The 23,730-nt window shown below is 43.0% G+C and overlaps 1 protein-coding gene across 1 annotated transcript in view; it reads right to left on the reverse strand.

The window, feature by feature from the left end:
* Window positions 1-23,730, reverse strand: part of PAPPA (pappalysin 1) — a 237,574-nt gene that overhangs the window by 148,863 nt on the left and 64,981 nt on the right. Inside the window, exons 4-7 of the mRNA XM_060270600.1 lie at window positions 20,321-20,614; window positions 17,641-17,833; window positions 7,371-7,492; window positions 972-1,479 (exon numbers count right to left, since the gene is read on the reverse strand). Coding sequence (XP_060126583.1) covers window positions 972-1,479; window positions 7,371-7,492; window positions 17,641-17,833; window positions 20,321-20,614 — 1,117 coding nt within the window. The remainder of the gene's footprint in view (window positions 1-971; window positions 1,480-7,370; window positions 7,493-17,640; window positions 17,834-20,320; window positions 20,615-23,730) is intronic.

A 23,730-nucleotide genomic window follows, 5' to 3' on the forward strand; every position in this document is an offset into this window, starting at 1 on the left:
CTTGTTTATTGAAGATATGTCTACCCTGTCCTTCAAAAAGGTCCTCAGAATGCCATTCTTCATTGCCTCTCTTGATGCAAGTCACATGGCATTCTTCAAGCAGAAAACTGGCTTGCAATTATTTCCATAATACAGTGGTACCTCTGGTTAAGAACTTAATTCGTTTCGGAGGTCCGTTCTTAACCTGAATCTGTTCTTAACCTGAGGTACCACTTTAGCTAATGGGGCCTCCTGCTGCCGCCGCACCGCCAGAGCATGAATTCTTTTTCTCATCCTGAAGCAAAGTTCTTAACCTGAGGTACTATTTCTGGGTTAGCGGAGTTTGTAACCTGAAGTGTTTGTAACCTGAGGTACCACTGTATATTCCAGTGGTGGGAAAGCCGCTTTTTTTTTTTTAGCCTGAGAGCCAAATTCCCTTTTGGTCAGTGGCAGACGGGGGACAGAAGCAAAAGTGGATGGAACAAGGAATGTAAATTCTACCTTTGCACAGAAGGCTAGTTCTTACACACACTCATGTTATCTTCCATTCAAATGGGGGGGGAATTCTGAGGGTCACATAGGGATGCCTGGTGGAGTACATTTCACTGCTTATAATAATACAACTCATTTCTCAAAGTGTGCCTCCTTACATAGCTAAACCAACATCATTTGTGCAGAGGAGGGAAGTGTCAGCAGGTTTGGGGGGGTCAGAAGGTTTGCTGAAGCACGAAAAAATAACATTGTAAATGAAGGGGGTGGAATCCAAACAAGGACTGGGGGAGCAAAAAAAAGATGGGAGGTGGAATTCATGGAGTATCCTAGAACAGGGCATGTCTAGGTGGGTGGGACACTGAACAGGAGTGCGGTAACATTTTGTTGCAGGTCCTGCTTGTGGTGACCACAATCACACACTTCTAAAGTGTTCTCAGATCAAAGCTTTGTGCCAACAGATAAAATCAAGAGCTGTTTGCCATTGAGCTATCAGTACTTACGTGTCCATGAATTTCCGGCTGAGGTCTGAGATGATGAGTGGAGAGCCCTTCTGAAAGGGAGGGTCCCGGGCTACTTTGTACCAGATAGGTCGGCAGTTTGCACACTGCCTGCTCTGTGGGACCGAGCTCATCATGGCAGCATCAATCTCCAGCTGTTCATCCAAAGTGTAGATTTGGATGCCACAAACTTCTTCATTCACCTTCTTGGAGTCCAGCTTGATGGTCATGGGGACATCACAGAAGAAGTTCTGAGGGCCAAGGGATATATTCCGCCCACTGACCATTAAGAGTTTGATGTCATTCACCGCTTCGCTGAAATGCCAGTCATCAGAGACATAGGTCACCCATATGGTCAGAGACTCTGGGATTACCGGGTACTGAAACTCTAGCTCCAGGTAGCAGCCCTGGGGTTCAGGACAGGCAGGAGGGATGGTTTGCTTGATGACTGCTGAATTGGGGCTCCAAGTTCTAACACTGGCCTTGCACGGCTGTTCCACATCAGGGGGACCTTGAAAGCATAAAGAAAAAGTAAAGTTGAAGACAATGCCTCAACACTGCACTGGTCTTGTAAAACTGGAAACCTGAAATTTCAGTTTCCACAATGTAATTTATATTCTGTATAAAGAAGAATTTCCATAGGACACTGATGGGCCACAAGCTTCTTTTCCTTTGCCCATCAGTTTCCTTAGATAACCTCAAATATTGTGTTATTGCACTGGGGGGGGGGGAATCTCTCTATCCACTAGGAAAGGAGAAGCCAGTCAATTTCCGTTTTTCCTCAAATTCTCATATTTCCAAACCTCAGTTCAGTTCTCCTCATTTCTGGATCAGTTTGCAAGAAAAAGTCATTGTGAAAATTCATCAGCATTTTACTGTGAATTTCTCTTAATATATGCTTTTCTGCATGCAGAATATAATTTATTACCAGTATGTATGCTATTTTTGCTAAACTGTACTTATTATTATTATTATTAAATTTATTATCTGCCCTTCATCCTAAGGTCCCAGGGCAGGTTACAAATTTAAAACATTAGAACAACAGAAACAGTTTAAAAAAATTTATAATTACAGAAATAAAGTTGGCCCAGTGCAAAGGCTAGTTGCCTTTCTCTTAGGAGGTTTTGTACTGAAACGCGAACTGAACTAAATTTCTCCTCTAACCCAATTCATTTTCATATCTGTTTTTCAGTAACACCGCCTGAGGTCCTTCTCCATGTGCCCCCTCCACGAGGAGTCTGGAGGGTGGCAACACAATAACAAGTCTTTCCTGTGGTAGCTCCCTGTAGGTGAAATGCTCTCCCCAGGGGGGCTCACCGGGTGCCTTTGTTACATATCTTTAATAATAATAATAATAATAATAATAGGCACATGGAAGAAATGTTCCTCTATAACCAGGCCTTTGTCTGATGAAACCATCATTGGTCTTTAGAACTGGTGGGGAGTTTATTGTAAACATTCTTTGACTGGAGAATTGTTTTGCTAAATTTGGAGAAATGTGGGTTTCAAAGGGTGACTTTGGTGTGTCAGTTCACATACTGTTATGGGAAGAGCAAATTAGGGAGTAACTAAACAAAATTTCGCCCCCACCCCCCTGTTCACTTTTCCCACGACCATGCATGATTTTTCATAGATTACCCTGATGTGTCCCTCACCCTTCCATCATTTCTTTCCCCTGCCCGCCCAAAGCTAGAAAGACTGGAGTGCAATAAGAAAATGCAACAGAAGGTAGCAAAGGATGGTAACAAGCAGATAAAAACAACATTAAACTGAAACAAGTGGAAAAGGACAATGCAGCCAAACACAACAGTGTAAAGAAAATGTTATCTTCTCCCATTTGCTTTGCTTTTATTTTTGCAAAATATGAATGAGGCAGTGAAGGCTTGGTCACAAAGAGATAGCATGCAACAGTGACTCGATTTATTTGGAGCAGGATCACTCTTCCTTGTGAAGGCTCATGCCACGACAAACTACTTAGACCTATTCCTCACTGAAAAGGCCTGTCTGTGTTTGGGGCTGTACCACATCTCCAGTGCCACAGATGGTGAATGGTGTGGTCATGTGGATGTTGTTGGACTCCAGCTCCCATCAGCTCTAGACAGTATGGGATGATGGGAATTGCAGCCCAACAACATCCAGAGGGCCACAGATCTGCCAAGTGTTCTGCCTCCCACTGTGGGAGAAAGAAAGAAATCCATTACAGGGTTTCCTGTTTCCAGTGTGCCAGGTATGGAGTCTCTCTCAATACCCTGGGAGAGAGAGAGATGGAGATAATCAGATAATGATGGGGGGATTTCATTATCTGCATTCCTCTTTGGTTGGAAGAGGAACCAGGCTCTCACCTGCAGTTTGCCTGGCGGTCTGGCACTTGCTTCCCCATGGAACGCAAGGGCCGGCAAAGGCATTGAGTGCACGGAGCACTCCAGGTGCCATGACCCCCTCCCTGATCCTGTTCCTGGAAGCACAGGTTATCCTGTTAATTGGACCTAACTGGAGTAAACTACAGGCACGTGCCAGAAATGAGAAGATAAGAAACTGCAAAAACAACCCAGCTACAAAGATGTAAAGGTTTGGATTGAGAGCAGATTTCATTTGGTGAAAGAGACAGTGGGGGGGGGGAAGGTAACAACAGTAGCACACGCATGTACACACACACACCTTGAATGCAAGTTTTATTTAAAAATATCTGCACAAGTGAGGATGAAAGAAATTGGAATATAACATGGAATTTAACCAAAATGGAACTGCATGTTACAGGTAGGTAGCCGTGTTGGTCCGAGTCGAAACAACTGCATGTGTGAGAGAAAGGAACTGAGAGGGAAGGGGGGAAGAAATGCTATGCTTTGAAAATATAGAGCAATATCTTCCCTAACCTTCATTATCCGCAAAGGAATATGTTTGAGATAAGGATAAATGGCCATAAATCAGCAGCAGGGAGGAAAGAAGTCCACCAGCTGCGAGAATAGAAGTTTTTGGATTAACTATCTGCAGTCCGGATTCAAACTGTTCTTCCTAGGCTGGAAAAATGGCAAAGACAGCTTGCTTACTGGAAGCCGAATCACTGGATGAAGCAATGCAATGACTTTTGGAAACTGTGAAATAACAGCTTCTCAATAACAGCTTCTCCTAAGACATGACGGGAACCATCAACAGTTGCAGGAATAAAGGATACACCACCATATATGGATGGGAAAACATCATGGGGAAAATTGTCACACGCAGGAAAGAATAAGTTCCTCACTTAAAACTTTATAAATTGCCTATTATACCAACACAAATAGAAATCACAAATATCTGGAATGGAATGAAAATTATTAAAATTTTGGAACGCAGAAAAAATATAGAAGAATGAACTCATCAGCTATAGCATGCGAGGGGGGCCAGTTTAATTAAATTGCATAATTTGACATTTGAATAATTGACATTAATAATTGTATTAATTGAATAAAATTGATATTTTTATAATGAAGCTGTTATTTGGACAATCAATAATAATAATTATTTTTAAAGAAATCCATTACAACAAGGTAGGGAGGGAGGTAATTTTGATTCTGTTTGCATTTTATTTTTTTAAAACCCACTATTTCACCCTTTCCAAAACCATACATGAACTGAAAAGCAGGTAGTCTTCATAGCTCCCTGAATGGTGTGATGTGGTTCCCACACAAAGTAATAAGCATAAAAATGAGTACATATAGGGAAAGTGTACCTAAAACTGCATATATTAGTGAAAATAACATAAAATAATATAGTTGCTTTTATCTTATTTTCTTTTTAAATTTATTTATTATTTATGCATTTTCCAGTTTTCATGTTTACACAACGTATTTCACCATACAACATAATTTCTATACTGACTTCCCAACCTAACCTTCCGTGGTGTTCTTGGTATTCCTAGCTAAGCTGCATATCAGTTTTTTATTCCACTCTACTGTTCCCCTTGTTGCCCCGCCTTGTTTTTAGCAGTTCTTCATAAGATCACCCCTACTTGTAGATTGATTTCAGTATTTGTTTAAGTATTCCCCGAAATAGTCCCATTTGCCCTTTGTCTTTTTTCATCTTGATCTTTTATTTTGGCTGTTAAGTTGGAAAGTTCAGAAAATTTTAACAATTTATCCAGCCACTAGCTGACCCGGCCACACATTGCTGTGGGGTTTATTTTTTTGGGGGGGGAAGGCACTGTGGGTTAAACCACTGAGCCTAGGGCTTGCTGATCAGAAGGTCAGCGGTTTGAATCCCTGTGACAAGGTGAGCTCCCGTTGCTTGGTCCCAGCTCCTGCCAACCTAGCAGTTCGAAAGCATGTCAAAATGCAAGTAGATAAATAGGAACCACTACAGCAGGAAGGTAAACAGCGTTTCCGTGTGCTGCTCTGGTTTGCCAGAAGTGGCTTTGTCATGCTGGCCACATGACCTGGAAGCTATACGCCGGCTCCCTCAGCCAATAATGTGAGATGAGCGCGCAACCCCAGAGTCGGTCACGACTGGACCTAATGGTCAGGGGTCCCTTTACCTTTACCTTTTATTGATGTCATTTGTGTTTTGATTGGTAATGGTTGCATAACTTGTTTTTGGTTAGTGTTTTGATGTAATATGCTTTTCCGGATGTATGAACTTTGTCCTTGGATTTGTTGTTTTAATTATTTTTGTTTTCTTATGGTTGTTTGCTGTGCCTGACTCAGGGTCCTTGTTTCCCAGGAAAGGGGGAGGATGTGTCTGTTCCCCCCGGACTATGTGTTTTACAGTCATACCTCGGTTTAAGTATGCGTCGGTTTGAGTACTTTCAGTTTAAGTACTCCGCGGACCTGTATGGAACGGATTAATCCACTTTCCATTACAGTGGTACCTCTACCTACGGAATAACTCTACTTACGAATGTTTCTACTTACGAATGGAGCTCCGCCCGCCATCTTGGATGCAGTTTAGATAGGATTTTTTTCTACTTACGAATTTTTAGATAGGGTTACTTCGACTTACGAATTTTTTCTCCCAATGCATTCCTATGGGATTCGACTTACAATTTTTTTTCGACATACGAATGTGCGTTCGAAATGCATTAAATTTGTAAGTAGAGGTACCACTGTACTTTCAATGGGAAAGTATGCTTCAGGTTATGTACGGACTTCCAGAACCAATTACACTCATACTTCGGGGTAAGTACGCTTCAGGTTGAGTACTCTGCGGACCCGTCTGGAAAGGATTAATCCACTTTCCATTAATTTCAATGGGAAAGTTCGCTTCAGGTTAAGTACGCTTCAGGTTAAGTACAGACTTCCGGAACCAATTGTGTACTTAAATCGAGGTACCACTGTATAGAGTTTAGATATTAATTTTGGATTGCTTTCCAATATTCCTTTCTTAAATTCTGAACCCCCTTCCAGAAAGCCATTTTCTTTGTATTTCCTAAAGAAAGTAGTTGAAAGTATTGGAACCAGTCTGAGACCCAATTTTGTACCTCTTCTCTTCTCTTTAATCCTAAACTGCCCTCTCTCTGCTCAACGAGGTCCTTTTATGTGCCCCAGATCGTGTTCATGTTTGGTTTTTTATTGCCACTGCTTGATGGGGGATATCCAGCAATGTGCTCTTTGTTTTTCCCCAGACACTGTAGAAGCTCTTTCTGATCATGTGATTGTGAAATCCCTTGTGGGCCTTGGCTTTGTCATAATATACATAGGTGTGCCTCGCGTTATTTGCCGAGGGAGCCGGCGTACAGCTTCTGGGTCATGTGCAGCATGACTAAGCCGCTTCTGGCGAACCAGAACAGCGCACGGAAATACCGTTTACCTTCCCACCGGAGTGGTCCCTATTTATTTCCTTGCACTTTGACGTGCTTTCGAACTGCTAGGTTGGCAGGAGCTGGAACCGAACAATGGGAGCTCACCCCGTCGCGGGGATTCAAACCGCCAACCAGTAAAAGTGTGAGATGAAATTTTGGCACACCTTGAATATTATTTAGCAATGGGCAATACACACACACAACCCTGTATTTCAGTTTGGACATAGAAATGATTTGTAAGTTATGCGTGTGGAGAGTACCCTTCCTTCCCCCCACCCCTGAGAACTTTACATTCATACTGTTGGTTGCGCTATATTAAATTGAATTAAGAATCTTGCTGAGAGTCCTGGACACTAATCTTGGCTCAAACAAAACTAAGTAAACATCACCACTGCTTCTTATCTGGGCAGCAATGGTCCTTGTCTCATGAGACAGTCAAGCACTATAAGGCAGGCAAATTTGTGCCTCAAACCTGCTAATTATGAATTTGTCTGCTATCATTCGAAGTATATTATTTTTCATTTCTCTTGTTCTCTTGCTTGGTCTTCTCTTCCTTCCTCCTCCACTGTTGTCACAACCACCCTCCACTTTGCTTCTTGCCCATCTCCCCACCCCCAGAGTGAGGTCACCTTCTGCTTCACGGGGACTCCAGTGTCCGGATGGGTCACATGGCATCGGTGATGAGGCTCTGAATGCATACTGCACAAGGATCCTGCCTTCCACGCAGAGATCACAGGCTGATCCCACTTCTCTAGGAGGCCAGGAAATAAGAAAAAGAAAAAGAAAACGCACCAACTTAGTAACAGTTGAATTCAGTGGAATAAAATAGGACAAGATCACAAGTTGAAGACCACTTAATCCTCCCACCTTGCCTCTTGATATGGCACACCAGAGAAAGAGGTGGGAAATATGCAATTTGCCCTTCCATATACATTCATCTGTGCTTCGAATCTAACAAACATTATATCTTGAGAATGACACACACACACACACACACACACACACACACACACACACACCCCAAATTCATTTTGGTAGTGGAGCTGGTGCATAAATGATCTCTCTCTCCCCCCCTCTCCCTCTCCCTCTCCCTCTCCCTCTCCCTCTCCCTCTCCCTCTCCCTCTCTCTCTCTCACACACACCATGCTTGAGAAACTATTATTAACCTTTCTTTGTTTTTTTAAAAAATAATTTTTATTCGATTTTCCAATTAAACAAAACACACATATACACACATATACATACACAAAAATAAAACTTATTAATTACATCATATATTCCTCATCTCAATTCCTTTCGCTCTATCGAGCTATGATTTCCCTCTCTCCCTTCATACGGCTTTATTATTTCACTCTTATCTCGCAGTTCCTCTTGCAAACTCAGTCAAAATTCGTAGGCTTTGTTTCAGTCCTGCAAGTGTCTTTAAACTTCTACAGTTTTTCTCCATATAGTCAATGAATTTACTCCATTCCCTCTGGAACTTTGTCTCTCCCTGGTTTCGGATCCCACAGGTCAACTTTGCCAGTTCAGCATAGTCCATCATTTTTGTCTGCCACTCCTCAATAGTCGGTACATCCTGTGTTTTCCACTTTTGGGCTAATAAACTTCTCGACGCAGTTTTGTATTAACCTTTCTTTGTACGTGGGAATGCGTTTATATGTGTGTATGTGTGTTATGATAGATGATAGCTAGATAGCTAGATAGAGGATAGGTAGAGGATAGAATAGATAGATAGATGATAGATAGATGATAGATAGAGACAAACAGATGATAGAAAGATAGATTAGATAGATGATATAAACACATCCATCCATCCAATGGCATAGTCCACACATTTTCCCACAGAATGGAGTGGGGCCAATTGTTCTTTAGTATTTTACCCACTACCCAAGTTTCTCTGTGTGTACACGTGTGTTTTGGGATTTTGATAAAAGTGCAATTAGGCCTGAAAGGGGTATTTCAACACTGCACATTCCTGGTATTGGGGATGATCTGACCCCAACATTTCATAAAGTCTCACTTAGTAATGCAATTGGCCCTCTATGCTGATGTAGTGGTTGTGATAAGGTGGTCTTAACCATTCAGTATTGTTCCAGTTCATAAACCCAACAGATTGTGGGTCGGCTGAAACAGTAAGGTGACATACTGAGGTCTGGGAGTGCCCTGCTCTGGTGAAGCAGCAGGGCACCTCAAAAGTAGGAGTCTGTGAGGATCCCAGCTCTGACTCTAGGGGCAGTGGCACTGTAAGATCTGTTTGAGGAGACTTCTGACCACCAGCCTTGGAGGGAGGGCTGTATTTAAGTAAGGTGCACTCAGAGTGCACCCACTAAAATTGATGGGCCTAAGTGAGACCCTAATGTTGGGAAAGATGGGGGGAACAAGGAGAAGGGGACGACAGAGGACGAGATGGTTGGACAGTGTTCTTGAAGCTACAAACATGAGTTTGACCAAACTGCGGGAAGCAGTGGAAGACAGGAGTGCCTGGTGTGCTATGATCCATGGGGTCACGAAGAGTCGGACATGACTAAACGACTAAACAACAACAAAGTGAGTTATGTCTATGCATTTCAATGAGTCTGTGTAGGATTAGCACTGGATAAAACTATTAGTGGCCCCTTGGTTAGCAGCCTCAGGCTAAGAGTTGGATATTCAACTCCGAGTCTGGATTGCTGCATGGGGATCATGACAGTGAGACTCTGTTACAATCAGCAGTGAAGGCAATTGTGGATTATGGGAAATGGTCCTGTATCCCTTTATTTTACTATTTATAAAAGTGCCAGTTCTACAGAACTAAGTGGTCAAGTGGGCATGTATGTGGTGAGGTGATCCTCCAGAGCAGGAATAGATAACCTATGGCTTTCTGGATTTTTATTTTTTACTCCGAGTGTTATCTATCTCAGCCAGCATGGCCAATAGATTCCGCATCCCTGCTATAGAGAAAGAACATCAACATCATGTTTTTATAACAGTAAGTTGGAGTCATTGTCAAATATACTGGTATGGTATAGATGTAACACTGATCTAGTAGGACATGTCATGTCATGGAGCTGAAAATTGTTTTGGTTTTTTTTTTGGCCAATTTCTTCAATGTGAGGTCTTAAAAATATGATTTTCGGTGTGAGGAATTCAAAACTGCTATTATTTTTTTGATTGGACATTATTCAGTTTGGTAAGTCTACGTTTAATGAAGAAGCACATGAACTGCTTTAAGGAAAACCAAATAATTTTAATTTTACCTTCTGATAATGTCAGGTAATGCTGAATAATACTGATAAATATATAAAATTAATCTATAATATGACTGCAAGTACTTTGCAATCATTTTAATGATTTCTTTGCAATCTCACACACATTTTACTTACCAAGCAAAACTAAATTATATTAATTTAACCATAATTTCTTTTGAATTCCCAAGTCGTTACAACTATTTAGCACCCTTCATTTTTGGAATGTGAAAGTTGAAAATTTCAAAACACTACATGATCTGGTATGGGTGGAACACTCCTAGTCTCCTGAGCATGGTTTAGAAACTGAGAGTACTCCACGGACCTCCTCACTCTCCTACCTTTCTTATATGCAAATTGTAATGTGCGAATTATCAACAAAATGGCTAGTGTATGGCTCCTTTAAGAAAGCAGCTATGAGGCCAGCTCCCAGGGACCTGATTCAGGGGTGTGGCCTGGCCAGAGAAGTCCCTTACTAATCTCTGCAGACTTCCAGGCCTTATTGTTAAGCATTAACTCAGTGTAACAGCATGCTCCCCACACAGCTGTCCTTGGAATCCAACTCCCTAAAGCCCCAGCCAGCGCAGCCAGACATCACCACCATCATCAAACCTTTATTGGCATCACTTAAAAATAAATAGGCCAGTGAGATCTCATCACCATTTCCAACAGTACAGTCACTTGCCAAAGGGAAGAAGAGGCAACCAATGCGCAACCAGTGCTGAGAGATGATGGGAGCTGTAGTCCAGCAACAACTAGAGAGCTTCTAGTTTCACACCCCTAGTATTATGGTCATGTGTACCTTGGGCAGGGCCCTGAAAAGGACTGCCCTGTAAACCAAGGTTTGCAAGCTTCTTTTAACCCTATGCCTGCACCTCTGGTGCTCGTTAGCTTTCTCAAAAAAATATTACTAAGTTGGAGCCTATCTGATACCAATCCCAGGTAAGTTAGGTTCCCTCCTCTAGAAAGCATAAGTCATACCTTTCCAGACATGCTCTTAAAGAATTGCAAAACAAGTTTTGGTTTCATCAAGCAATTTGCCTCCAAACACACATTCGGAAAGGACACCTCATGCTCATTAAAGGAATTGCCTTTCCATTCAGAGCATAGATACTTGAAGTGGAACTTCAAAAATGAGAGGAATGGGGTATCTTCCACTACTTTAGAAACTCAGGGTCCCTTCCCTATGTGCTAGAGACGCAGGCATTTGCAAGGGAAATTAAAAGCCAGCCAGCCACATGAACATCCAAGAGGGCTTCCCAATCGCCTCCTTAAATCAAGAAGTTTGTACCACACAAATCACTGCCATTGTGGAAGAATTAAAGAGATAGCGATCTCTGGAACTGCGGAAATGACAGCCACCTGGGTGATGGAGAGCGTCTCTCTTGCCCAAATGGGACTCCGCAGTCATGCCCGTCAGAAATATCTGCCTGCATCAGTCCGGTGCATATTGAGTAATTGCACTGGCTGGGGATAACGAGATTAAAAACTGCTTTGATGCAGTCAGGAAACGAATGGGTTGGGGGGGGGGCAGTCTTCTGTTTCTGTTTCTTTTTCATATTTATTTGAATCTAAGAAAATGCCCTTCATTATGACAAGTGGTGTGTGTGTGATGTGAACAGCAACACCATCAGGTCATTTTTTATTCTGTACTTAATGGACCTAAACTCCCACCCCACCCACCAATTCCACCCCATTTACATGGCAACATCTGTGACTCCACATCAAATTTTAGTAAGCCCATCTGGCTGTGCTGAGGACCCTCCTGTTCATTCTGGAACATGGGGCCCTGGGCACCTGCCAGTGCCCCAAACCGCTGCCCTCAGGGCAGTCTCGAGCAGGTTGCGCGCCCTGGTGCTGAGGGGCAGAGATCACTCCGGCGCCCTCGCAGGGCGCAGCATGGTTTCCATGCGGCTTTGCCACGCGGCACCCTGCCTACTGGCCCGGCGCCCTGGCGCACCGCACCACCGAGGGTCTACCTAGAGCCGGCCCTGGCTGCCCTGATAGAAGTGCAGCATGTGGGGAGGCCTCCATGGGTGTCTCTGCATGCTCAACTTGATAATCTACTACATATAGCAATTATCAAGTCTGCTCTGGTATTTACTTTCAGCCCAAGTTCACATTCATTTTAAGACTCTATCGCATTAGGGCGTGTCATTTAAGGACGATTTTTTTTTTTTGAATTTGCTCAATGAGGGGTTCTAAAAATATGTTATTGCACATGAGGAATCCAAATCTGCAATTATTTTTATGATTGGTTGATGTTTAGCTTGGTAAATTGAGATCTGTTTGAAATACACTAAAAAAAGCCGAAAACTCGCATTTTGAAGCGAAGTTAAAGTTTTTAATCATTTTATACAAGCGAAAAAATAAAGAAATTTTGTTTCCAGCTGTAACAACATATCATTACTTTATCTTAGGCACCCTCAAACTGCGGCCCTCCAGATGTTTTGCCTACAACTCCCATGATCCCTAGCTAACAGGACCAATGATCAGGGATGATGGGGATTGTAGTCCAAAACATCTGGAGGGCCAAAGTTTGGGGATGCCTGCTTTATCTTATAACGTCCTATTATAGTAAAAAAAAGAATAATAAATTAACAACTTCAAGGGCTGGTGTCACATGATCATGTATCTGCTGAGGGCCCACATCTGAGTAGGAGAGCCACTGGCAGAAGCCCCCTGGACCATGCTCTTCAAAAGAAGTGTACACTGTTAAAATTTGATTCCTGTAGAATCTAAAGGCCTGCTCTTGATCCTCACAAAGATGGTGTCAGACTTAGAGAAACCATATTCCATGCAGGTCAAGATTTCTGTTAATTTAATGGTTCTGAAGCAAGAGAATATATAGTATTTCCATCCTTCCATCACTGTGATAGAAGGGTTACCATAATGCTTATTATCCATGCTACTATTGAAGGAACTAAAATCTTGTCTTTCTTAAAATGTGGCAATCCTTATCTTAAGATTGGGTGCCTGCCCAACAGCCTTAATCCTACACTATCAGAATGCTGTTTTTGCACCCCCAATTTATCCAATAAGGAAAGACCGTCACTCGACTGAACTTTGGTAGCTCTACTTTACAGTGTATTTTTAACACCTCCAAGTAGTTTATCCAGTCCTCTGCAATAGACTTCCTTATCATGTTTATCATCATAGCTATTCTTCAAAGAAAACATGCTTTTCTCCTTCATGGGAATAAAATTCTGTTTGCAAAGGGTGGGAGTGAGCAACAAAAGGACACAATTCTCTGCTGAATATAGTATATATATACAGTGGAACCTCGGTTTATGAACACCTCGGTTTATGAATTTTCAGTTTATGAACACCGCGGACCCATCTGGAACGGATTAATTCACTTTCCATTACTTTTAATGGGAAAGTTCGCTTCAGTTTATGAACGCTTCAGTTTATGAACAGACTTCCGGAACCAATTACACCCATGTTTCAGTTTATGAACGCTTCAGTTTAAGTACTTCACGGACCCGTCTGGAACGGATTAATCCACTTTCCATTACTTTCAATGGAAAAGTTCGCTTCAGTTTATGAACGGTTACTCCGCGGACCGTCTGGAACGGATTAATCCACTTTCCATTACTTTCAATGGGAAAGTTCGCTTCAGTTTATGAACGCTTCAGTTTATGAACAGACTTCCGGAACCAATTGTGTTCATAAACCGAGGTACCACTGTATATATATATATATATATATATATATATATATATATATATATATATATATATATATATGGAATATAGTATAGTATAATAAAATGATGGTGGGTGAGGATCCCAGCTCCTTTGATGACCACACAATTATTCTGGTACCAGAGATACTCTGTAACATATTCAAGCAAGACCCCAGCCCCCAGTCTCCAATGCAACACAGAAGACAATTGCTAGGGCTGGTTAGATGTCCTCATGCCACCCCATTCTGTCTATCTCGGATAGATGAGAAATCTACTTGTCAGAGCATTTCGGCTTTGAAACCCCAACGACCTCAGTGGGTGAACTGGTGGTAGAAAGCAAAAAAAGATATCACATACGGTACTGTTGTATAATATTAATATTAATAGTACAGATAACTACAATACATATATAAGAGAACTACAATACAGTGGTACCCCACAAGACGAATGCCTCATGCAACGGAAAACTCTCAAGATGAAAGCATTTTGCGTTGCGCGAGGCGACTCGCAAGACAAAGTTTCCTATGACCGCGTTTCGCAAGACAAATAGGAATGCATTAACTAAATGGGTAGACCGGGTAAACCGGGAAAATTTTAAAACCATGCTTTGCAAGATGAGCTTTTTGCTATATTAATTTCATCTTGCAAGGTACCACTCTATCTTGTAATCAATTTTAGGCACTTATCAACATCTGTTTTCATCAAAATTGGGAAATAACCTATATGTATATAAATGACAGGAAAATTTTTAAAATGTTAAAAAGTAGGAACTTTTCACATAGAGATTTACCAAGCAAGACCTCAATATTTACAAGGAACCAAAATAGATTTCAAATTACCTCATCATATCACAACTTTTTAACACCCCTCAAATCAGGATTTTTAAAGATGGAAAATTCAACACGCCCTACTATCGCATACAACACCTGCTTTCCAAGAACATCTGTGCAGCGCCTCACCCCTTGCTACCAGCTCAGTTCATTATAATAATAGAACTGTAGAGTTAGAAGAGATCCTGAAGATCATCTAGTCCAACCCCCTGCAATGCAGGAATCCTCCCCACAGCTGTCCCTGAGTGGGCTCAAAAAATCAACCTTCTGGCTAACAGCCAGAAACACTGACCCATTGTACCACAGAGATTCAGGGCTGCAGAGCATCAGGCCTAGGGGGACAAATGTGGCCTCCAAGCATCTGTATCTAGGCCTCAGAACTCTCTCCAGGTAACACATCTTGCTGGCCCTGCTTTGTACCCCAAGTAGTCTTGTCTGGCTGGAATGTGTCCCTGAATTCGGAGAATTCCCTTCTGGGTAACTTTCCAAGGACCACATGCCAGTGGTAGATGGGGCCAGATGAAAGCAGGTGGCAACAATGAATGTAATTCTACCTTTGTACAGCAGACTACTTTCTACACACACTTACACATACCTTTCTGAGCAGCATCATGTGAGGGACGTTGCCCGCTACCCCACTCCCTGACTTTGGAAACCTTGCAAGTTGTTGCAGGAGAGGGACCGTGAGCAACATCATGTTTCTAGGACCAGTGTGTCCCTCATTATTTCTGCTCTCGCAAAGAGGTGTAATGTCGTCAGTGCAATCTTGTTCTATTTCTAGTACTGAAATGTTGGTTTTATTGTTATATTGTTATATATTGTTATTAATGTTGTTACATTTCCTCCTTTTTAATTGTGTTAAACCATTTGCTTGTTTTAGTTACAGGTAGGTAGCCGTGTTGGTCTGAGTCGAAACAAAATTAAAAAATTCCTTCAGTAGCACCTTAAAGACCAACTAAGTTTTTATTTTGGTATGAGCTTTCGTGTGCATGCACACTTCTTCAGATACTTCTTCTACATTTGCTTGTTATTAAATTGTTATTGCAATGGTGTTAGCATTGTGATCTATTCCTGCATTCTTTGCGATAGCTGCTTTGAACAAGATTCTTTTCGTGGAAAGGCAGAATGCAAATAAAAAGATTGCAATGGTGATGTCCTCCATCAGGGCAAACAAGAGGCATGACTGGAGTTCTGAGCTGAGCAAAAGAACACCCAAGGAGGGAACGAAGTAGGGCTGGTGTGAGGCAGGGCCTGAGGAGAGTTTGGAGGGCTACATAGAGACAGGGCAGTCTCAAGCAGGTCGCGCGCCCTGGCGCTGAGGGGCAAAGATCGCTCCGGCGCCCCCGCCCTTGCAGGGCGCAGCATGGCTTCCACACAGCTTCGCCGCGCAGTGCCCTGCCTACTGGCCCAGCGCCCTGATGCCCCCCGCGCCACCGGGACTCTACCTAGAGCCGGCCCTGCTTAGAGAGACCATTCCACTGTCTTAGATTGGTGATAAAGCGACAGGAACTGACCAAGGCATCAATTATTATTAATTCTGAAGAATTTCCCTGTTCTGCCTTTAAAATAAAATGAAAATCTCGGTAAGATTTATTTATCCTAGGCTTGAGAAACTGAGAAAATGATGACATAACTACTGGACAATGTCTTCTTAGATATCCACAAGTTATGCCAACTCCATACTACTGAAACCCCAATGGAAGGGTTTGTCAAAGAAATCTAGTGTTGACTTAGGGTATGATCACTGTGTTATGAAATCCTAGATCGAACAGGCCAGCCATTGTGTGTTACTTAAGTACGAACTAGCCAGGGGTTATTAAAAACATACTGATTGAGGTTGAAGACGTATGTCAGAGAGACGTATTTTGTTACATAACAATTAACCTTGTATCAGTATGTTTTTAATAGGCAGATGGAATTTATTTAACATACAATAACTGCTTTATGAAATATAAATTAAATACATATTGCAAGAACTTAATTTACCCTTTTAGAAAGAGAGAGAAGATGGTGGCGGTGGGGAGTAGTGGTGAAGGCAGGAAAAACCAAAGGCCACTTCAGACATAAAGGATTGTATTAAGCTAAGATCCACTCAGAGGAAACCCACTGAAATTAATGTGCCTAGCTTAGTCATATAAATCAATTTCAATGAATCTACTCTAGCACTGGACACAACCCAAGGCCTTTTTCTCATATGAATGATTCCAAGCATTTCCTTGGGGCTATGCAGTTCAATCACAAATACTGCATAGTCCATATAGGAGGGGTTACCAACAGCATCTAGGGGTGCTAGTATGTGCCCCAGTACTGTCTATGCCTCCCACAAAAGGTCTCCAAAAAGGTCACTTAAAAATCCATATCAGCTTTCTCCTGCATTGAACGCCCTCACCACCACTTAGAGATGCCCACATTTTATTGGATGCCGAGACTGGATACCTCTAAGCAAAGGGTGACAGTGGCTGACATAAATGTCTCTTAGCCCATTGGTGGGGCTGCTGATTGGCGAGGGGCATGCCTTTACCATTCTGTCCCTCTTTTTCTGCTCTTTTTCTTTTTGTGACTGGTGCCCACAGCACTTTCTCAAAATTCCAAATGTGTCCACTGACACACACCCCGCAACAAAAGTTGGTAATCCCTGTGATAGCATGGTAGGGATAGACAAGCATCCTGAAGGTTGACCCAAAATAGGATTGTGCTTATCTGAGTGCCCAGCTTAAGCACTCACAAAAGGACTAAGAGCCTGTCTCTATGGCTTCCCTCCATGACCCCTGTTGGCAGGGCCACCACCCCAGCAGAAATGGACACGAATAGAATCACAACCCTGCTGGGGATCTGGAGCATGCGCCATCACCTCTGTTTCCTTCCCTGCTGCCACAAGTGAAGGAAGCAGAGCGATTAAGACAAGCCTGGTGGATTAAGGCCAATGGTCCATCTAGTCCAGCATTTGTTCTCGCAGTGGCCGACCCAGAAACTAGCAAAAAAGACTGTGTCTTCTTTTCTCAGGGAGAAAAGAAAGAGAGCAGGGGATTTTAGTCCAGTTATATGAGCCCCACAATTATAACCTTAACCCGAACAGCTAATTGCTTCTCCACTGCCATTTACCACCCCCATCTTTCAAAGTCAGACAAACAGGTGTGCATCGTCCCCACCAATTCACCTTTCAAAGAAGTGCCTGTCTATGGGTGGAAACCACTCCAGGGTGATGAAGGTCCCCATTCGGTCCACGATCTGTGGTGTGATAGCGATGGGGGCAGGCTTCTTGGCAGGTTGCCAGCTCTGATACACGAGGTCCAGGTAGCAGTGCATCCTTGCCACCTGGTTGGGTGTGAAGGAGTTGGTGCAGTCATCATCTGAGGGGATAAGGCAGGGCGGAAACAAGTCACACAATGTTGCACATGTGAAAGAGAGGAGAGAGGGAATGGGAGGGGGAAAGAGTTAAATAAAAAAGAGTTAAACTGTGGACTTGGCAGCTCTATAAGCTCTCCTGGGTAACACTGCAAGCTTCCCTGGCATTCCAGGACAAAGAGCTGACCAGTAGCAGCCTCAACTGAAGAAAGGAAAGATGAGAGAAAGAAAAACTAAACACTGGATCACAAGACTTATTTATCCTTTCTCTTTACCACCTAGTGATCTGGAAGGGAAATCTCAGAGCAAATTAGAGGCACTGCTTACAAAGCCATTCATTTAAATGCAGGATAGACAATTTGTGGTCCTCCAGATGTTCTACAACACCAACTCCCATCAGCACCAAGCTAGTATGGGTCAATGGTCAGGGATGCCAGGAGGTTGTAGACCAGCAACATCTTGGAGGCAATGAGAGCCCTAACCCTAATTTAAACTCACATCTGCTGCCAGTCACACAATATGAGATGGGAGGGTCCAATCAAAAGTATTGGGATGATGGGAGGAAAGCCCTCCTTGTAAGTGCCACATGACTTCTTGTAGCCTTGCCCACTTCATGCATTTCTCTCAGCTAAGTTTACCTAAAGGAATGCAGTTTGGATAGATAGAAAAGTGGGGTGAGGGAAGTGGACAACCTTCTGGATGAAGAAGGGACTTATTCACCCACACTTTCCTTTACTCGACAAATTAGAAAGTCCTTGCTTTATTCATTCTTCTTTTGTTCTAAAAGGTGCTGAATTCAGATGGGCAGGCATAAACCAGAACATGTAGTCATCAGTGCTACTACTGCAAAATCAAAAACCTGGGCAAGAGAGGTTGGCATGACCCTGTACCAGGTGGGGAATGGCAAATTTAAATTTCCTTCAGATTCTCACTTTTCCAATCTTAAATTCAGTTCTCATTGTTAATCATATTAGTGTCCTGATTTTTTAAAAATAAAAAATTCTAATGAAAATACATCAGCATCTTAGTGCCGTGAAGCCCACAACCCCACCTCCTCCTTTAGGGTGGAAGTGGCTTTATTATCACCAATATATGTATTTTTAAACACACTTTATGCTAATACATGCATTTTGACTGCATTGCAATGAGAAGGGTGAATTTTGAAGGGTGAATTTTGAAGGAAGGCTGCTTTTCGGATGGTGCATTTATTATTTATTTTATTTTATTTTTTACTAGTTACAGGTAGGTAGTCGTGTTGGTCTGCCACAGTCGAACCAAAATAAAATAATTCCTTCCAGTAGCACCTTAGAGACCAACTAAGCTTGCCATTGGTATGAGCTTTCATGTGCATGCACACTTCTTCAGATACCTTTGTTTCTGAAGAAGTGTGCATGCACACAAAAGCTCATACCAAGGACAAACTTAGTTGGTCTCTAAGGTGCTACTGGAAGGAATTATTTTATTTTTTACTGTCCTTCACCAAAAGATTTCAAGCAGTTCACAAGATAAAAATGTAAGATAAAAGCGCAGATAAGTAGCTAAAACAGGAACAACAAAATAATAACCTCACGCAAACACATTAAAAAAAGGTTTTTAAACTGCTCTTACCCATTTTCTTTGAGTCAAACTTTTTGGCCCTGAATATTTGGCTCATGAACAGTTTTTGATGGGTACAGCTTTTATTTCCCTTAAAATTGGCTTGGACCAATGATTAAATACACTGTGAGTATTCAATATAATCTTTCCAAACAGATAGTAGCCTCTGCGGTCCTGTTTGGTCATCACTGTCTTGGCCACTGGGACAAACAAAGGACCTCACTTGCATCTTTGTCTGTGGGAAGACTGACTTTGCTTAGAGAACATTTTCTTATAGCTGCCCTGAGTAAAACTGGCAAGGATCAAAAGGACAGGCCTTATCTCAGGTCCACCACACACGTTCCCACTCCACAGTATCTCTGGAGGCCTTCCTCTCCAGGAAATCTATTCTCCATTCAGCAGCAACCATGCGCTCCCCAGCAGCCGCCTTCCTCTCTCCCATCCCCACAGTCCATGGCCAAGGCCCACTGCTGCAGTTGCAGGACACAAACCTCTGACTACCCCCACATACTGCATTGTCTTGGAAAGTGTGAATTAGTTAGGTTCACCTCTAAATGCAAACTTTTTCAAGTTTCTCCTCATCCCTATCCTATACTTGCCTAAGTCAGAATTAAGTCTCACGGTTTTCAGTGGAGATTATTTCCTAGTAAGTACGTTTAGAACACATGCACTATCAACATTTTTGAAGCCCAGCTGATCAAATGAAACATATAATTGCACTGGCTCTCTGTCTCACATGTTCTAGAAAGTGCTTAACTGACTGGCATCAACTTGAACACATAAGTTTCACCTTTGCTGCAAAACACTGAAGCCTGAATAAGAAACTCTAAAGCTTGCTATCAACATTTTGAAAAAGGCCAAGTCTAGTAGAAAGCCAGGAGGGGAGGGCAGAGTACCTGTGTAGCTCATAAAATTGTTAAATGGAGTGTCCTGGAAGCTACGGAAACCACACATGTCATTCCCAGGGGCTGGATCACCACAGGTCTTGTGTTTTGGAGCTGGATTTGTGTCATGGCAGAGGTCACCGGTCTCAAAGGAAGGTTCTGTTTCCATGCATGGATCATTGCAGGAGAGGATCTCGGAGATTCCTCGGAAGACGTGGTAGAGCCCCAGACTGTGCCCTATTTCATGGATCATTGTATGGGTGTGTCCCGCTATGCCATAGAAGGAAGGATTCAGCACGATTCCCCCTGTAAAGAAAGAGAGATAGTTGCTTTTATACTCATATATCCAGAAATGTCATGTGACGACTGTTTCCCATTGGGGCTGGTAGGGTGGAAGGTGGGGAAGCCAATGGGAGGTGCAGCCACAGCCGATGACAGACAGAGCCAGCCCCTGAATGGCTGTATGTAAGAAGGCAGGCAGCTGGGGCCTTACTGGGGTCGGTGAGGCAGTGCTACTTTTGCCCTCATGGGCCCAGAACGCCTATGAGGAAAGGTTTATGGAGTTGGGTATGTTTAACCTGAAGGTGATTAAGAAGAGGCTATGATAATCATGTTCAAATATTTGAAGGGCTGTCAGAATAATGGTGGAGCAAATTTCATTTCTGTTGTGCAAGAGGCTAGGATCTGAAATAATGGACCCACAAATTATAAAAAGGGGGATTTCCTAAGCATTAGGAAGAACTTCTTGATGGCACAAGCTGTTCAACACTAGCGCAGACTGACTTGAAAGGTGATGCAATCTCCTACATGGAAGGTTTATAAGCAGAAGTTGCATGGCCAACTATGACCTTTGAAGTCCCTTCCACCCCTATGATTCCCTGTGATGGAATCATTCAAGCACTATGATTCATATGCTATGATTCATTATTATGATTCCAGCTCTATAATTCTGTGATAGCAGGAGAGTAGGAGCAGGAGTCAATGAAGGACCACCAATAAATGGCTTTCAAAGGGGATTGGGCAAGTTCATGGAGAAGGTAAGTCTCTCAAAGGTTATTTAGTCAATATGACTATATAAACATATGAAGAGCCTGGCTGGTTCAGAACAAAGCTCCATCTAGTCCAGCATCTTGTTCTCACAGTGGTCACACAGATGCCTCAGTGCAAAGCCCACAAACAGGACCTGAATGAAACAGTCTCTCCCCATTTGTGATTACCATCAACTGGTGTGCAGAGCATACCGCTTCCATCAGTAAAGAAAGAACATAGGCATGGTGTTCAGAGAAAGTATATTTTCACTGAATGCTAGTTGCTGGGGCATAAACAACAGGGGAGGGCTATGAGCTTCACACTCTCCCCGTGGACTTCCCAGATGCATCTGGTTGGTCACTGTTGGGAGAAAAAAATCCTAGACTACATTGACATCAGGTGTGATCTAACAGGGCTCTTATTATGTTCTTCTGTGGGCAAGCAAAACAGATTTATCTTAGGATAAGTCATCCCCAGTGCTATTTTTCTAGAAAAAGAGGTGCTGGGACTCACTATGAATGCCTCCTTTATTCTGTTAAATGGCAATGGCACCCACCTGAAAGATACCAGAACTGAGTTCTGGTGAGTTCCAGCTGGGGGAAAAAGCCCTGGCATGCCCATTAATTTTAGTGTTACAACTGTGCTAGATGTGACGCAGAAGACCCATGTTCACTCCCTTATTTGGTTTGTAAAAATAATAACGGCAACAGCTGCAAGGGAATTCAATTCAACAAAAGGTGGTCATTGAGGTGGGTCTTTTAAAACTCCATCTCCAGCACCATTTTCTCAATCCACTTTACTGCCCCTCCCTCCAAAAGCTGCTATTGGGAAAAACCCTGCAGGCATCATATGAGCAACCTGTAAATGTCCCTGCATGGGGCAAATAGGGACTTTGTGGGAGGTTTACCATTGGAAAAATTGCATAAGCCATTAGATGAAAAGCTGGGTGGGGTGGGAGGGAGGGAGGAATGCTTTAATTCAATAATAAGTTAGCAGCCAGCAGAAGTCAAACTTAACTCATTGTAGCTTCTCCGGGCTCGTGACAAAGAGCTCGCAAACAGGAATCGCAAACAGGGGCGTTTGCAAGGGCATTCAGTGAGGGAGTTTAAGGGGGAGGCCCAGAGTACCATTTCACAGTGTGCATAGGACCAAGAGAAATGAAGGATAAGTGAGCTGCTGCAGTGACCTGCAACACCTGTGCCATGTTTGTCTTTCTGCCGGGGAACATGCAACAGTGCACTTGTAGTAAGTGCAAGCTGGTTGACTTTCCGGAAGAGAAGGTGTAGCAACTTGAGGCCCACCTAGCCAAACCTTGAGCTACAGGACATGATGCAGAGTTTCTCAATAGAGCTGTATCAACTGTGGTGGAGCAGCAAGTCAGGTGGGGTGCCCCCAGAGAGTAGGAAGATCGCCCACTACAAGAGACTAATCCCTGGAGGAATGCTTTGTCGTTGGAATTGCAAAATTACTTCCATGCCCTCAACTTTGACACCGATTCTGGGCCAGAGGAGCTAGGACATCAGCTGCTGACCTTAGAAGACACCAAGGGTGGCTGTGAAACATACAGTGCACAAAATTATTCCTGCCACCCCCCAGAGGAGAAAGAAACAGGAGGAGATGGACTTGGAGGAATATTCTTTCCCCATTCTTGACCTAATGCCTTCAGATCCAAGGCTACTGATCATGGATGAATGGGCTGATATCCCACTTGCAACCTTCCATGGAGTCTGGAGAAGGCATGCAGAGAGGAAAGAGTAGGCAGTATTCAAACAATAAGGTTCCTGTCTTTGTAACCTATCCCAGCATTATCCAGATGAGCTCCAATAGACAAGAGGGGAAGACTCAAGAACAGCACTTGTAGACCTTAGAACACTTCAAGCAGTCTTTGGAAGGCACAGCACATAGAATGATTCCTGCCACTCCCCAGAGGAGGAGGAGACAAGTGGTGGGGATAGATGACTCCCTACTGAGGGGAAGAGAGGCAGCAGTGTGCAGAGGAAACAAGATTTCCCGGGAGGTGTGCTGTCTTCCAGGTGCAAAGATCCATGTTGTGATCTTGCCAAGTATTTTAAACACCACTGACCACTACCCTTTCTTTCTGATTCATGTGGGTATACATAATACTGCCACACACAGCTTGCAATGCAAAGCAAGAGACTATGAGACCCTGGGCAAGGAGCTGAGGAGACTTGGGGCACAGTTGGTCTCTTTTCATCATTCCTTCCTGTTGAAAGTTGGGCCCAGGAAGGGAAAAATACTGGAGGTAAACCACCAGCTACACAGGTGTTATCATCAGAAAGGGTTTGGCTTCTTGGTTCATAGTCTTCACTTCCTTGGGGAAGGACTTCTGGCAAGAGATGAGCTGCCCCTCACAGCAGTTGGCAAGAATGTGC

This window comes from Zootoca vivipara, chromosome Z (assembly GCF_963506605.1).
Source record: "Zootoca vivipara chromosome Z, rZooViv1.1, whole genome shotgun sequence".
Classification (NCBI taxonomy): Eukaryota; Metazoa; Chordata; class Lepidosauria; order Squamata; family Lacertidae; genus Zootoca; species Zootoca vivipara.